The sequence below is a fragment of the Spinacia oleracea genome, chromosome 5 (genome assembly GCF_020520425.1).
Source record: "Spinacia oleracea cultivar Varoflay chromosome 5, BTI_SOV_V1, whole genome shotgun sequence".
Taxonomy (NCBI): Eukaryota; Viridiplantae; Streptophyta; class Magnoliopsida; order Caryophyllales; family Amaranthaceae; genus Spinacia; species Spinacia oleracea.
In genome coordinates this window covers 110,378,248-110,396,772 of record NC_079491.1, presented here as the reverse complement: position 1 = coordinate 110,396,772, position 18,525 = coordinate 110,378,248, and the positions used below count along the sequence as shown (strand labels likewise).

The following is an 18,525-nucleotide window of genomic DNA, read 5'->3' as shown; positions in this document are numbered from 1 at the left end:
ATCAATCTCCTGATTTGAGTTCCACAAATCTTTGGCATTGTTACTTAGACCATATCAACAAGTTAACATTAAAAAGCTCTATTTTGATGGACTTTTGAAAGTTGATTAATTTCTAGATCATTCAAGACAAGCTAGTCTTAATTGTTGAAAGTAACAAAAGATATGAACTATTGTTAGAACGCCTAGACAATAGAGTTCACAGCTAAAGAAAGATTTTATGACTTTATTATTTCACATGGACTTGAGTGAATATAGGTTTATTTACTCAAATGTGATATAAGTTTGAATCTGTTTGGCTAGTTCAAAGATTCAGAAGTATAAAATCCACTTGGCAAGAAATCATTAAGATCTAGGTTAGATCATGACGATGATTACTTTAAGACCAAATATAATCATCAATGATTGTGCGTTGTAATTTCACGATCGAGCTCCATAAAATATGAAATATCTACATTGGAATGATTGAAGTCAATTAGTACTTGATTCGATCAATGATGAATCATAAAGACTTTTCCTATAATTTCTAAAACAAAATGCTCAACTACCACCAAACTAAACCAAATTCGTCAAAGCTATTGAAAAGTAATTTCAGAATATCTTTTCATAATTATATATCTAAAGAGTTGCTAAACTCAGTGGGAGCTTAGTGTTTGTTATTCAAAAAACTAAGGCCCAAGTATATATATATGTTTCATTGTGATTTATTCAAATGAGACACAAGGGTATTGTTTCTACCACGAATTTTTGAGAACATAATGTTTGTTTGCTCGAAATAATGTCCTTTTGGAGATTCGTTTCCAAAATGACAAGTGGGAGAAAATAGACCTCGAAAGTCTTCGAGGCGAACAACAAACATAAACGGACATTCCGGAGGCTTTTCGAAGTTCTTTAGAAAACCCGAACACATATTCTTAAGGACTTTAGAAGTGGCTTTAAAGAATAGACATCTCTTAGAAGACTTTACAAGTGCTTCAAGGAGAACAGAATATTCAAAGGACTTTCAAGTGGTTGTTGATATTCTATTGTTTGATCGATGTTCTATACCCAAGTAGGCATAGAGTTCAAGTCACTGAAACTATGAGATTCTTCTATTAGATAGTGAAGAAACATAGAGATCAGGTCACTGAAGCTATGCGATTCTTCTATTAGATAGTGAAGAAACCTACAACTTGCAGTCAAACTATTATCATGTAGATTAATGAGTTTGTGACCTGTAAGAAAGCTATGACGAAACCCAGATTCCCCAAAGTGGTTAGAGGCCATATATAGACTCAAATGTTTTAAATGGTTAGAGGCCATAAAACATACTCAATGTTTTGATGACAAAATTGAAATTTTGTTGATAGAATAGTTTCACACCTATTGGTTGCAAGTTTGTTTTTAAGGATAAAAACCATCAAACATGAAATTGTGTTCACACATAAAGCTAGATTAGTTGCTAAAGGTTACAAGCAAATTCACGGTGTGGATTGTGTTGAAACCTCATGCAAAATCGTAATGCTTAACTCTATAATTCAAGCAATGATTGCATATTGGTACATATGGCAATTGGATGACAAAACATCTTCCTCGGTCGAATGTTGGAAGAAACTATGTACATGGAATGTTATAGGATCTGTGGATCCAAATAATGCTTGAAATGAATGCTAGCTTATAAAATCTAAGTACAGATTTAAGCAAGCAATTGGGAATTGGAACTGTATTTTAGTGAAGCTATTAAGATTTTAGTTTCATAAAATGTACATGATTCTTATAGATATATATAAGAAGTTTAGTGGGAGTACATAAAACTTAATTGGTCCTATGTGTGTCATACACATATCTCTCTATTGTGAAATAACATTCAAATGCTAATGACTTAGATTTGAAATTATTCACCAATGATGGACCAAGGCGAAACTTAGTACATACTGGGTATTAAGATCTATTTACAAAGATCTTAGAATATTGTTTTAGATTAAGTAATGGCATTTACTAAATCAAACACGAAAGACTCCATTGGAGATATTCGACCCATATGAATAAATCTAAGTAATGAATGTTTGAACTATGTATAAGCATTTACTAAGTTAAACATCAAAGGATCCAAGTGAGATTCTTAAACCTATATTATATGTCAACAAATTTAGCTGGATTCAGTATCTACTGAAACTAGAATGAGCTAAAGTTACATGAATAGAATTCAATTGGGAATTATTCTGCAAAAGAATTTATCATGTATGATATAATATGAGGTTTGCCAAAAACATATCGTATGACTTTAGGCATGACGAACATATACCAATCTCTATTGATATAAGTGAAGATCAACTAGATTGAGATCAAGAATACTTACGGTACTTGAAAAGGTACATAGGAATAGTTCTTGATTCAAGGAAATAAAGATACGCTAAATATTAATGCTACACGCATAAACACTGGTAAAGGATCAAGCAAGATCCCTTTGGAGTTAACCATTGGCAAGGACGAGCTATAGAGCATCGTGTTTTGAAATGGCAACATGGATTGGAGACCATGAGTTGTTGCGTGGGAAATTAAAATATTAATTTCTATGTTCTAAGATACAGCTGGAAAGTCTTCCACATATCTATGAACTACTTGGATAAGTAAATCCAAACAAAGCATCACTAGCAACCTAAACAGTTGAAGTAAAAGCACTTATTGCCTAAGAAGCAATAAAACAGGGTTGTTTACGTTAAAGAGTTCTTCACTGAAATTGGGTGGATCACATGTCTGCTGACTTGATGGTTCTTCATTGCAAAATGCGTAGAACCACTATCGAAGTAAGAAAGACTAGATCACATAATAAACAAACTCAAAAGATCTTATCATCCTATCTCTAAGAACATTCGATGAAAAGGATATTAAGATTGGCAAAGCATGATAACTAAACCTATGCAACAAGTGAGAAATAACACTCACATTGTGGCACTGGAAATCAAGCATAGCTTTGAATTCCATGAACTGTTTTAAATATGGGTTAGAGGCCCATGGTTGTAAAACATTGGGGTTGAACATTTATCATATATGAAATGAATTTTCATATTCCATTTAATCTTGGTTTAGTATTAAATGATGAGTCCCTTCAATTTGACGATATATTCAAGATAGACTGTCAGGACCAGTCCTGTGACTAAGAAATGTCTATCAAGTGAACTTGAATGTCAAAAGTTGAAAATGGTCCCTGGTCGGAGTTTTCTATAAAGATGGACGCATAGAAAACGTTAGACGACTAGAATAGTAGTTCTGTTTCTTGAACTATGTGGACATGGCAATGTCGTTATCATTTGCATAGATACTTACTTTGGGAAGACTAGTATCGGACAGACCTATGAAACTTTACTGTAAGAGATGAAAATCTGTCATAAGTAAATTTCATTAAAATTATTAGACACTAAATCCTCAAATACCTGAGTGATTTGAGATTACTTGTTTGAGAACTGCTTACTTTGACGTTGACCAACCGTCGCACCGTAAAAGGAGGCTATAAAGGCAACGCTCAGGTAATCACCTATCAAACGAAGTCTAATCTCAAGATCGCAAGATTGGGATTGTCCCCCCATGAATCGGGATGAGATGATTAAAAGTTGTACAAGGCCACTCGGAGAGCTAGAAACTGTAAAATGCATGGCCGTGCTCAGATGAATCATAGGCTATGATTATCTGTTTATTTGATCAATTGAACTCTGAAACCGAGAAACACCTCTGGACGTAATAAGGATGACAACTCTTACCTTATGTTCAAGAGCAAGCATCGAGTGACAAAGGAATTAGGAAATGCACACTTGTCCCTAAGGACAAGTGTGAGACTGAAGGAAATATTGCCCTTGGTCCAAGTATGCATTTAATGTTGAGTCTAATAAATGCGGTTCAGTATTAATTAACAAGTTAATAATTCAGTGAGATCAAGTGAGCTGAATGCCTAGCTAGAGGCCGCTTCAGTTCAAGTGGAATTAATGATATTAATCCACAGCTTACTCTTGACTGAACCCGTAGGGTCACACAAATAGTACGTAAACGGATCAAGTATTTAATGGCATTAAATACTCCATCTATGGATATTCGGAATCGACGGATCTTTGTTTCAGTGGGAGCTAAGATCGTCAAAGGCAACCAAATGAATACTCCGGAAACGATGATATTGCTGGAAACGGAAATATGGATCGTATCGGAAATATAAATATTATCCAAGTCGTAGATGTTGCTAGCATTATCAAACAAGCTCAATATTGGACTTATGTTAGGTTGCTTGAATGTTAAGAAGCTAGCAAGTTGCTGGAATTAATGATATTAATCCACAGCTTACTCTTGACTGAACCCGTAGGGTCACACAAATAGTACGTAAACGGATCAAGTATTTAATGGCATTAAATACTCCATCTATGGATATTCGGAACCGACGGATCTTGGTTTCAGTGGGAGCTGAGATCGTCATAGGCAAGAAATGAATACTCCGGAAACGATGATATTGCCGGAAACAGAAATATGGATCGTATCGGAAATAAAAATATTATCCAAGTCGTACATGTTGCCGGAAACGGAAACATGGTACGTATCGGAAAATATTAATGGAAATGGAAATATTGCCGGAATCGGAAATATTGCCGGAAACGGAAATATTGTCAGAATCGGAAATATTATCGGAATCGGAAAATAATTCCGGAAACGGAAATATTAAATATTTGTTCGAAACGGAAATTAATTCCGGAATCGGAAATATTAAATATTGTTCGTATCGGAAATGAACTCCGGAATCGGGAATTTAATCGGAAAGCGTATCGTACGAATTAGCATCGGACAAGGCTTGCTAGACGAAGGCCCAGCACGAGGCTAGGCCAACGCCCAGCAAGCCACACGCCAAGTGCTCGACCAGGCCCAGCGCAAGGCCAGGCCCAGCCAAGCACTGGCAGGCGCGCACGAAGCTCATGGGCTGCGAGGCCGCATGCGCTGTGCGCTCGGCGTGGGCCGCAAGGCCTGCGTACGGGCGTGCATGCGTGTGCGTGTGCTCGTGTTTGTAACGAATCTTAATCCTATCGGAATTCGTGCATTGATTAAATCCTAATCCTAAAAGATTAAATTTATTATTTAGAGTTCTATTAGGATTCTAATTAATAAATCCATATCCTAGTAGGATTATAATTCCTTTCCATAAACTCTATAAATAAGGGCCTAGGGTCACATATTTAACTGATGATTTTGAAGTATTCAAAGGTAAGATTTTAAGCAAAAATCAGCCAAACACTTGCAACCCAAAATAGCCGAAAATCCTAAGTAACCTTAAGGGCGATTCTAGTTGGTCAAGCTTAAGGCGGATCCGGACGTGCTGTGAACTATCTTCGGAGGGACGACACTTGGAGTCCTAAAGACTTGTTCTTGTTCGGTTCGGGCGCAGCTAGGGAGGGCACGCTACAAAGTGTATGCATCTGAATTATGTTAAATGATTATGTGTAAATAATATGTTTCCTGGCTTTATGGTTTTTCCGCATGATTTATGTTTATTCATATGTATCATAACCTAACATTAGTGTCTATGGTACTTCTTTTAATTCCTGTTTGATTAACTTGACTAAAGTTTTGAAAAGATGTGAAGAATGTAACCTAGTCTTAAATTGGGATAAGTGTCATTTCATGGTTACTGAAGGGGTGGTCTTGGGACATTCACTAGAAGAAAAAAGCTCAAGTGCGGGCTCATTTTAAGGGGTTAAGTGCGGGCTTTTACATGTGCAGCACATGGCTTGCCCGCACTTGATGTTTCTCAAGTGCTGCCAAAATATTGGCAGCACTTCATACTTCAAGTGCTGCCAATTTACAAAATGAGCCTGCACTTGACAAATTTGGTGCTGCCAATTTTGCAATATGAGCCCGCACTTGACAAACTTTGTGCTGCCAATTTTGAAAATGAGCCCGCACTTGACAAATTTTGTGCTGCCAATTTTTGAAATTAGCCCGCACTTGACATGAAAATGGGCAGCACAAGCATAAAAAAGAGCCGCACTTGATATATAAATGAGCCGCAATTGATCTAGAAATTTGTTATATAACTGATATCCCTGCTACATATATTATACAATTAGACCACGCCTACTAGTTAACCTCCATGCATTACATAAAAAAAATATCCAATTATATAGATAATTAAATTGAATAGTATACAATTATAAATATAAAAATCGATTACATTACAATCCTATGAAAAACTAGCATCTATAATCTAAGATTCACTACAAAAGAAAATATCAAAGACAATAAATGGTAATGAACTTTGCCAACTTTTCTCGAACTTCATTTATCTACTCAATGGTAAAAGGCTGCTCCCTCGGATTGTTGAATACCTAAAGAAGATCGATCATCGAGAAAAAAAAAATGTTAGTTATATTATAAATATTGTATGGTACATTAAAGTAAGACATAATTTGCTCACAACAATGAAATAATGAACCTTATAATAATAAAAATGGTTCATTTCTCTCATAACTTTCAACCAATGAACCTAAATAAGTATTTTAAACCTTTGGATGTTTTATATACTTAGTTTAATGTTTCATACACTCATTGTCACCTACGTTGGTCATGTTATGCACATTTAAGGCTCGTTTGTTCATTATAGTTCAAATTTTGACTAAAATGACTTATTTCGCTCCTAACTTTCAACTAATGAACTTAAATAAGTATTTGAAACCATTTACATGTTCATTAGACTTAGTATAACATTTCAAAGACTTATTGTGGAACCGGGCATAGTCTACACTCCCCTTCTACCATCAATGTATGATCCTTTCTCCTAACACTGTCTATTCATTTCCCTGCATTAACTTAAAGATACAAGAATGATTGTTTGCTTTCATATAGGAGTACTTAGCATGAGGTTTAGTAATTTGACAGTATCGATATTACTTAATTGCAACTTCAGAATTAGTGTTAATATCTGGTGGTTGATACACTTGCAAGTTAATAATTTGTGCTGGGATTCTTTACTATGTCTGCTAAAAAAAGACACCAAAGATAAAGAACGAATCAAAACAGAAAACCTGTTTTTACTCTTCTACTGAGATTCTTCTTCTATCACACTCCCCTCTCCTTTTCCTGCTTTTCTCTTTCTTGGGTAAAGAAGGTTTCAGGTCTGAGAAATTCCTATTCAGTAACCATTTTAAGTCCTTTTCTGTGTTCATACAAATACCTCACAACGTTTAACCCCTCCCCCTATTAGCAAATACAAATACAAATATTTCAAAGACTTATTCTCACCTACTTCGGTCAACCCCTATTAGCAAGAATTTCAGGAGCAACGTAGTCTGGGCTCCCATAGGTTGTATGTAGCAAGCCATCACTCTAGAAAAACAAAATGAAAAAACTACCAGAGATTCAAAAGCTGAATACAGTAAAAGAGACTTTTACTCTAGTATTTTCTATACATACCCGAAATGCTGGGGTAGTGCACTAAGGCCAAAGTCGGATACTTTATGTTTCCTTTTCCGTCTACAAGGATATTCTCTAGCTGCAAATTTGAGAAGAAAATGTCAGAAGACCATATAATATCAATGTCATACTCAAGCATCTCCTCCAACAAAAACCTTCATAGTTGACAGTTAAATAAATACACATACACAAATAAAAATTCTAATCACAACTCACAAGAGAAGAGTAAATTGCAATAACATCAATTTCACTATTGTGATTGTTTAGCCAGTACCTAACCTTAAGGTCTCGGTGAAAGACACCCTGTCATGACAATAATTCATACAGTCAATTAGTTGTTGAATAAGCCTTCGACCTTCCTTCTCTGAGAGTTTCCTTCGGGGTGCCTATAAAATTATTAGTTGCTTCAGTAATAGAAAACAATTTAAAGTTGAAAATATACATTGGTTGGGGTGTCAGTTTGAGTTAGAGTGATACATTATGTGTAGAAATTACTTATAATTTTACCAGACAATACTCCTCCATATACAATTGTACATACTCTAGGACCATGTATATATTTGTTTTTCTTGCTAAGACCTGCAATAAATCACCAAAGTTTGATACTTTGATTGCTCGGTCTACTTTTGATATGGCTCAAAACTGATTCTTTCTTCTAAAGACCGTGATTTGAACAAACCAAACCCGTGCACAAATGTAAATTATATCATACATCAAAGAGCTAGCACAATGCAAGTGATGGTCCAAGTATATATGATCCCGTTTTTTAAAATGAATATGATCAAGTTCAGACTGAAAATGAGCATCTATATGTTCGTTCTGCATGAAGTGATAAGGGTCAAACTTCAAATATGGTGCATATACATTTGGAACACCATGCACACATTACTCGTTGGAGCACCGTCTATCGAATCATGAACGGGTCTAATCCATATGAGCCTAGATACTATCGGCCCACGCCCATTGCGAACCCCATCCAAACCCCATCCAAAGAAACCAAAAATAACAAAATAAAGAATGGATAAACAAGAATTCTACTTTACATTATAAAAATAGATTTAGATTCCTAAGATCTCAACGTTTTTATTACTATAATTCTAAAATCTGATGCAGTTTGTAAGTTGTAGTATAAATGGGTCCCATTCAATAACTCACACCATCTTTCACTTTTCCTGTCATTATGATTTGTATGCTCTTTAATTATTTATTTGGATGGTAGCCATGCCATATAAAGCTTCCCCAGGTAGAACATTTCAGTTTACACCAATAAGTTCAAAGAGTATTTGAGATAGCAATGCATATTCGACGTGATATCCTGCTAAGTTTCAACAATTTACATTTCAAAAGAAAAAAGTTCTTCACAAAAGTTCAACAATAACATCACATTATTAAAGCAACATATTGGTAAACATAGATATGGAAAAACGAGAATATATACCCGGAGCTGGCCAGACATTTGGCCCATAAAATGGCTTCTCTACTTCAGGATCATCCTCAAGTACTTCAACACCAATACAATACCCCCTCCTTGTAATCTCCTACAGCTAGAAGACGGACAATTAGTACAATATCTGAATTGTACAAAGCAAATTTAGTTAGAGTTAAGCAATCAATTCTCAGTTAACATCATGATTCATCATTATCATTACCCCCATTGCCTCAATTCTCAGTTAACTCGTAAGGTGATTCCTTGTAATACCCTATTCAGTTTATTAATGTATTCGGAAAACACGTAACACTGAGCTAATGCAGAATATCATGTTCAGCAGTTATTAGGTATTATATATAATCAGACACCATATAGAAAGTCCAATTGATTCTCAATTTCCGATGCCCCCATATAACATACCTGTTTGTAATCTCCCACAACTGTTAGAAATAATACATAAGCTAAAACAGTACAAAAGTCACTCCCCTAGTACATCCCTATAAACTGTGATGCTTAGACTCAGATATGAAGTTAGGGTTTGTAAATTGGGGGTTTTGATTTTATTCAAATTCAACTTAATTAATGAAGGGAAATAGGAAATTACCGATAGATGGGTAGCAAGGATGACAAACCCTCAGCCAATAGCCTCGGCCACCGTTGGCGGTGAAGGGTAGCGACGAGAGAAGAGCAGACGAGAAAGAGCATTGCTTCGTCATAGACATGCTATTTTTACTTGCATTCAAGACGTATTAGGTGGTTTTGGACAAAAATTAGGGCAGCGCGATAACGAAAAAACTAAGACATAAGCAGCCGTGCCGCCGGAAAGAGAAATGGCGTGGCAGGTTATCGACGGAGAAGCAGTAGAGGGGAGAAAGAGAGGGTTTGAGGTGAAAAGTGAATGAGATTCATTTGGCTGAAAGAGAGAGAAAGCGGGAAAGGAGAATGTCACTTTTGTGCGGCTCATTTGTAAAATGAGCCCGCACTTGAGTTTGAAGCCCGCACTTGAACTTAAGTGCTGCCAATTTTCTAAAATGAGCCCGCACTTGTAAATATATTTATTTTTTAATTTTTTTAATCTTCTCAAGTGCTGCCAATTTACTAAATGAGCCGCACTTGAAGGGAAGCACATGACGATTTTTCTACTAGTGATTTGATATCTGATAAGGGCATCCAGGTGGATCGAGCTAAGGTCCAAGTGATTGAACAATTGCCCCCTCCAGTTAATGTGAAGGGTGTTAGAAGTTTTCTTGGTCATGCGGGGTTTTATCGCCGCTTTATTAAGGATTTTTCTAAGATTGTTAAACCACTGACCCAGCTCCTCCTCAAGGATGCCCCATTTGTGTTTACTGATGCTTGTCTTGAGGCTTTTGACAGGATTAAACAGGCACTAATTTCGGCTCCTATCATCCGTTCTCCCGAATGGGATCTTCCGTTCGAGATAATGTGTGATGCAAGTGACTACGCAGTTGGGGCAGTTTCGGGTTAGAGAAAGGAAAAGGTCTTGTATGCCATCTACTATGCTAGTAAGACCTTAGATGAAGCTCAAGTTAATTATGCTACTACTGAGAAGGAGCTTCTAGCCATAGTCTATGCCTTGGACAAGTTTCGCACTTATCTGATTGGGTCCAAGGTGATAGTCTATACTGACCATGCGGCCCTTAAGTATCTGCTCTTCAAAAAGGAAGCCAAACCCAGGCTTATTCGATGGATACTACTGCTACAGGAGTTCGATCTAGAGATCCGCGACAAGAAAGGGGCTGAGAATGTGGTTGTAGACCACTTGTCTAGATTGAGGTATGATGATGGTAAAGTGTCTACACCTATCGATGATTCATTTCCGGATGATCACTTACTTGCACTTGCCAGTCAGTCACCATGGTTCGCAGACTATGCGAACTACATTGTAGGGGGTATTCTTCCGTCCGATCTTACATATCAACAGAAGAAGAAATTCCTACATGATGTTCGGTTATACTTTTGGGATGATCCTTATTTGTTCCGTGAAACTGCTGAAGGGTTGTACAAGCGATGTGTTCCAGAATGGGAAGTTCATGGTATTATCAATAGGTGTCATTCTTCAACTTATGGTGGTCACCATGGACCTTCGAAGACTAATTCTAAGTTGTCGCAGTGCGGTTTTTACTGGCCTACTATGTTTAAGGATGCACAAGCTTTTATTATGGCTTGTGATGCGTTCCAAAGGGCCGGCACTATTTCGAGGAGGTATGAGATGCCATAGAACGAGATTCGAGAATAGAAAATCGACAAGTCTGAATTAATTTTTCTGGAAGCTGGATTGTTTCTGATAAAGGGATTCTTAATGACTTAGCATTATCCGCAAAATACGAGGTTTGTCGACCTAAAATACTAAGAATAACTAACGAAGTCGTATGTCCAACGATGTATTTCCTGTCACGTGATTGGACTCTGTAGACACCTACTTTTGTCCCCATTCCCGAAAGGGAAGGTTCGATGATGAGAACATAAATCTCCACTTGGCAACGCATCTCCTATAAAATAACGAATCTCAATCACCCTTTCATTTCAGCCAAAGCTACTATTTATAGAAACCTGCTAAGAGCAGTAACTGCCGTAAAAGGTAGTTGTTAAAAGTGGCAAAGTCATAAAAGATAGAAACCTGTCAGAATTAGGTGTTGCACTCCAACATAAATCCGAAAAGAGATAGAATTTGCATTCCTGTTATAATTCGAAAATAAGAGTTACGTATTAATTAAATTCCTAACGAACCTAGAGTTCGTAACGGGCCCAGACGCATTCCGTCATAAGTTAATACGCACTAAAAGACTCGGATAAATCTCCCAAAAAGCTCCGTGTTCTAAGATTCCAAATCTGACAAGAACTCGGCCCATATCACATTTTCAACGCCCAGCCCTGGGCGCTGAAATCTTCGGCGCCCAGCCCTGGGCGCTGAAAATGCCTGGGGCCGTTTTACCTCCGGATTCTTTTTGGATTCGTATCTTAAAATCTATCTTTCCACACACTCTTTTCCTATAAATACAGCCTAAAATCGACGTGAAAACAACACACAATTCCATAACCTGAGTATTGACTCTAGCCTTAAGCCTAAGCCTCACGCTGCGAAATTGATCCAGCGTTCTGTCGCAATCGACCCAAAAGTCGAACAGAACGCATCCTGCCCCTTGTAGCTTGATGAATTAAGCCTAAATACTGGAACATTGCTTAGAAACCCGAGATTCGTTAAATAAAAGGAGAAATAGCAAAGCCAAGTGGTTAGTTTTCTGAGAACCACAACGCACCTCTCAAGGGTGCGTTGTAATGTGTCCCTCGCATGATTTAATCGCTTTCATCACCCTTTTATAAAATTGTCAAACTATTAACTTGATTGATCTATCACGCCTAATAAGATAATACCTTGGACAATTGAATTATCATGCTAGGTACCTTAAATCAATCTAAATAAGATAATCACAATCGATTTAGTATTATGTGTTGCATATTGCTAAAATCAATACAGAGTAGCTTAATAGTTTAACGCATGTCCCTTCAATTATTTATGCTGAGCTAGTAAGGATAACCTGCCTCTGGAGTATTATCGATGAGCACTCCTCTCGGTAGCTACAGTCCCCCGAACTCTCAATCTCTACCCTGCGGGTGTACGTTGAGTGATCCCCACACCAGGGATCACAAGGGAACCTATGGCCGTCGTGGTCGAACATAATTGCACTCCCTTTATGTCACGATAGCCGGTTTTTATCAGTTTTTCTCATTGTCGTTAAAAACTGAATGGCGACTCCTATATTACTAGTCGATTGGGTGTAAACTCACAGGAAATCCAATTACACTTGATCTGACGACGTCACGCCTGTGAGGGGGTCGAAAAAGCACGAGGCTAATGCGTGACCTCGTCCCTCGTGGGTGTGACGATTCTTTTTATTCAATCAAGTGTAATTGGATTTCCTGTGAGTTTACACCCAATTGACTAGTAATATAGGATTCACCATTCAGTTTTTAACGACAATGAGAAAAACTGACAAAACCCGGTTATCGTGACATAAAGGGAGTGCAATTATGTTTGACCACGACGGCCGTAGGTTCCCTTTGTTAGGTTATGATACATATGATATTACATAAATCATGCGGAAACAACCATTAACCCAGGATTACATATTATTTACACATAATCATATAGCATAATTTAGATGCATACTCTTTGTTGCGTGCCCTCCCTAGCTGCGCCCGAACCGAACCAGAACAAGTCTTTAGGACTCCAAGTGTCGTCCCTCCGTAGATAGTCCACAGCACGTCCGGATCCGCCTTAAGATTGACCAACTAGAATCGCCCTTAAGGTACTAGAATTTTCGGCACTTTTGAGCAAGATGTGTGGCTGAATTTTTCTCTCAAAAACTCACTTTGAATACTTTGAAACTCGTTATAAATTGTGAACCCTGGCCACATATTTATAGGGGTATGGAAAGGGAATTGGAATCCTATTCAGATACAAATTGATTAAACCTAGAATCCTACAAGAACTCTAATTTAATTAATTTATCAAATAGAATTAGGAATTTAATCATTAACCGAGCTCTGCACGTTTTAGGAAACGTGCACGAACACAAACACTTACACACGCACACACGGCAGCCACGATGGGCCGCCCATGCGTGCGCACGAGCAGCAGCCCACGCAGCGAGGCCTGCGCGAGCTGCAAGCCCACGCAGCTCCCGCGCGCGCTGCGCGCGCTGTGCGCGCTGCGCGCGCTGTGCGCGCTGCCACGGCCTGCTGGGCCTGGCCTTGCGCTGGGCCTGGCGTGGCTGTTTGTGCGGCGCGCTTGGCTTGCTGGGCGATGGCCTGGCTTCGTGCTGGGCCTCGTCCGGCAGGCCTCGTCCGATGCTTATTCGTACGATACGCTTCCGATTAAATTTCCGATTCCGGAATTCATTTCCGATACGAACAATATTTAACATTTCCGATTCCGGAATTAATTTCCGTTTCGAACAAATATTTAATATTTCCGTTTCCGGAATTATTTTCCGATTCCGGTAATATTTCCGATTCTGACAATATTTCCGTTTCCGGCAATATTTCCGATTCTGGTAATATTTCCATTTCCGATAATATTTTCCGATACGTACCATGTTTTCGTTTCTGGCAACATCTACGACTTGGATAATATTTATATTTCCGATACGATCCATATTTCCGTTTCCGGTAATATCATCGTTTCCGGAGTATTCATTTCTTGCCTGTGACGATCTCAGCTCCCACTGAAACCAAGATCCGTCGGTTCCGAATATCCATAGATAGAGTATTTAATGCCATTAAATACTTGATCCGTTTACGTACTATTTGTGTTACCCTACGGGTTCAGTCAAGAGTAAGCTGTGGATTAATATCATTAATTCCACTTGAACTGAAGCGGCCTCTAGTTAGGCATTCAGCTCACTTGATCTCACTGAATTATTAACTTGTTAATTAATACTGAACCGCATTTATTAGACTTAACATAGAATGCATACTTGGACCAAGGGCATTATTTCCTTCAGTCTCCCACTTGTCCTTAGGGACAAGTGTGCATTTCCTAATTCCTTTGTCGCTCGATGCTTGCTCTTGAACATAAGGTAAGAGTTGTCATCCTTATTATGTCCAGAGGTGTTCCTCGGTTTCAGAGTTCAACTGATCAAATAAACAGATAATCATAGCCTATGATTCATCCGAGCACGGCCATGCATTTCACAGTTTCTAGCTCTCCGAGTGGCCTTGTACAACTTTTAAGCATCTCATCCCGATTTATGGGAGGACAATCCCAATCTTGCGATCTTGAGATTAGACTTCGTTTGATAGGTGATTACCTGAGCGTTGCCTTTATAGCCTCCTTTTACGGTGCGACGGTTGGTCAACGTCAAAGCAACCAGTTCTCAAACAAGTAATCTCAAATCTCTCAGGTATTGAGGATTTAGTGTCTAATAATTTAATGAAATTTACTTATGACAGACTTTCATCTCTTACAGTAAAGTTTCATAGGTCTTGTCCGATACTAGTCTTCCCAAACACTAGTAGAAAAATATTGATTTGCGGCTACGCGCTAGCGCCGTTTATTTGATAACGTCTCAAATTAAACAACAAAACATTAATTGGCGGCGTTATAACACCACTAATCCATGGTAATTATTAATCAGCGGCGTTTAATGATATTTACGCCGTAAACTAATAAGGTAAAACCCTTGCCTTTCCTTTCCTATCCTTCAGTTGTCTTCCTCTTGCTCGTTTTTGAGTCTGTATCCTTCTTCCTTCTTCCTTCTTCATTCATTCTTCTTCACCACAAAGTATCTCCTCTTTAATAGATTTTGGGAATGATCTCCACCGCCGTCGTCTCACTAAAGGGTAAAGATCGACTCATCTCGACTGCGAATCACAAAACTTTTCACACTCGTCTATGATGTACTGAAATTATGTGAAAATCAGAGCAACTATCTAAAATCGTCGATTCACGGGGTTGGACGGTTGGTTCAAGTTTTCGGGTGACTGACACCATTTTTTCAAGTTCTCCGACCGTCGTGCTTAGTCTAGGTAAGTTTAGCTCCTACTCCTTGAGTCCTTTCTCCTTCTTGCCGTTTTTTCTATTCAATTACGTTATTATATCTCTTTCATCTTTTGATTTACATGAATTATTTCTGAATTATTGGATTATTTTTCTTTGTAATTATGTGTTTTAATTTCTAGGGTTTGTGTAATTTTCATTGTTCTTTTGGCATTTGGACGAAATTGTGGTAATTATAGAACTATTTGTCTTTAAAATTCATCTAATTTCGTAATTGCTTTTGTGAAATTCATTTTTTTCCCCTTGTGGAATTCATCTAATTACGGTATTCTTGATTGTTTGATTAATTGGGTGTATAATTCAAGTGTAGTTTCTTTCATGCTATTATAAATTCAATGCTAGAATGTAGACAACTAGACAATGATCTGTTTTTTAAGGTTAGATTGTTGCTGCCATTCCTTGATAGACCCATTATGTTTAGAGGCAGTGTATAACCTTTTCTTCCATTCTCTTGTAAAATTGTAATGGTTATACATACTTTGAAGCCAATACAGAATGATAAAGTAGCTCATTTGACTCTTTTTGTTAGGGAGAAGCTATTACATTCGCATTACAGTGGCTTCTTGATTGGAATTAAGAGCTTCTACTTTGTGCACCTCCATTAATGATTGAAACGGAGGGAGATTTTGGATAAGGTTGTTTTCTGAGTAAGTGTTTTCCAACGGTATAGAGAGGCAATCTGCAAGTCTCTCTTTCTCGATCACAGTATTTGTCGGATGTGGATTGGTTTTTGGAGCTTTCTGTATTTTACTGACATCACTTCGATTCGAATCATCCTTAGGAAGGGGTTTCCAAGACCAAAAGTCAGGACCAGGTGGCCCAACTGCAGAAATTCTCGATTGACGTTTGTAAGAGCTTCCACTATCTATTCCTGCTAATTCATAACAGTGTTACAAATTCCTTTGGTTTTCCGACAGTAAATGACATCTATAAGCATCTATTGGCTAAACCTCTCAGGAATAGCTCTATCTCTAGTTTAGTTCAGTTGGTTTGTCAAATACTTCTATAAATCTTTTGACAGGCATATACTATCGACTCTATCCAAGTATCAACATGACTACATAAGATAACAGACTAACAGTACTTAATTAACAGCATTTAGGAAGGATGAGAAATTGGCAGATATTGAGCTAATAAAGAAAAAATATGGCAAAAGGAAAAATAATTCCTCTTTATCAAATCTAAGTATAGCTTTTACCTTATTCCGCCTTCAATGCACTATATGAGTTTTAATCTGAAATTGAATGGGGTAGCTTATATAATTCTATAAAGAAATTGGAAAAGATGGATTAAATTGAAGCTTTTGATTTGTTTGTGAATGATGATAAACCCTTCCCTTCCCTGTTTGGCTCTTCTCCTGCACATGCCACAAATTGCAGTTGCCTAGAGTGGTTCTCTTTTGTCTGAACTACTTGCTGCTAAAATTATTGAATGATTGAATGCAAAATTATTGAATCATTGAATGCAAAATCTTATAACTGATGCTCCTCTTATCACTCACCAGTCACCCCCCCCCCCCTCCCTCCCCTTCCCTCTCCATGAAAGAAGAGAAGAAAGAAAGATGAACAATTGAAATGTTAGAAGTTCTATTTTACGTAGGGACAAGCTGAATGTTTCAAATTATTCAGACTTGTCTGGTCTTTGCATGACATGTGTGTATATTTTAGATAAGGTTAGCTGTTGATGCTATTATATTGGCCGAGGGTGCTGAGAAAAAGGAGCAAGTTGCAGCCTGGGTAGCTGAGAAGCACATCAGTGCATATGCCATGTGTTTGCCACAGATTGAGAGTGGTACTGTCATTCCTCCATCTGGGTGGAAATGTGCAAATTGTGATAAAACAGAAAATCTCTGGTTAAATCTAACAGATGGGATGATCCTCCGTGGTAGAAAAAATTGGGATGGAACTGGTGGCAACAACCATGCTGTCGAGCATTACAATGAGACAAAATACCCACTTACTGTGAAGCTTGGCACAATAACTGCTGATCTAGAAGTTGCAGGTAGTGTTCCTATTAGTTATTAAGTGTCTCATACAACATCATGATATTTTTATTTTATTTATTTGCTGCACTTATGTTTCAAAATTGTCATCTACTTCTGTCCTTTGTCTGTCCTTTCTTCATGTGAGTAGTATCATCTTCCAGAATAAAGAATTAAGGATGCCATATTTATGATTCATTGCCTTTTCTGATTGCCATTTCTTTTTTCATTTGATTGCATAGTGTATGATGGTTGGCTTGTTAATGGCCTCCATTTTGTTCAGGCTGTGTCAGAAGGTAAAATGTTAATACAACAAAGGAAGGCAAATACTTTGCCAATGCAGGAATGTTTTCTTTACGTTGTCTTAGTTTGTTCTCACTTGTCAGGTTATATTGGATGAAGCAATTGTGAAGCTTTCCCCTGACTACTTCTGGTTGGGAGGTGGGGAGATCTACTGAGTGGAGATCATTTCACCGATGAGAAAATTGATGAAATACGAGACAAATGGGCATCATACTTCACCGAATATTGTGTCTAATATTAACGCTTCATTGATCTCTTTTTGTGGATGTTTCATGCTATTAAAATCATATATAATTGCCTTATTATATTTTTGGTGCAATTTTGTAACGTATGAAGTGTAAAAGATATAGTTATTATAGACTTGAAACTATTTAGGTGGTTTATTTTTGTAAACATATGATGGTTAACTTATATGTAAAAATCAAAGTTTCTTGGAAGTTATTGGTGGTTGATGACACTTTTGGACGTTGTATAAATGTGGCGTGAGTACAGGTTCTATATTTTTGGGATTGTTGAATATATAAAAAATATATTATTTATTAAAAAAAAATTACACATTGTTCGCGGCGTTTAAACTCTCGCAATTTTACCAAAGTTTGAGGCGTTTGGGTAGAAACGCCGCCATACAATACTATTCATTTGAGGCGTTTTTTCTACATTACGTCGCAAATGAATGATTAATTTGAGGCGTTTTTTAACGCCGCAAATCAGTACCATTCATTTGCTGCCACTCTATTTGCTGCTACGCCTAAAACGCCGCTAATGAATATAAAAGTGACGCCTCAAATGAATGTTTTTCTACTAGTGAAAGTAAGT

The 18,525-nt window shown here is 37.6% G+C and overlaps 1 protein-coding gene across 1 annotated transcript; it reads left to right on the top strand.

Moving 5' to 3' along the window:
- The first annotated feature begins 15,974 nt into the window (after positions 1–15,974).
- Positions 15,975–18,096, top strand: LOC130462052 (ubiquitin carboxyl-terminal hydrolase 14-like). Its single transcript, XM_056830394.1, has 3 exons — positions 15,975–16,273; positions 17,093–17,426; positions 17,793–18,096. Exons 1-3 carry the CDS (start codon positions 16,142–16,144, stop codon positions 17,804–17,806), a joined length of 480 nt encoding a protein of 159 aa, XP_056686372.1. The 5' UTR covers positions 15,975–16,141; the 3' UTR covers positions 17,807–18,096.
- The last annotated feature ends 429 nt before the right edge of the window (positions 18,097–18,525 follow it).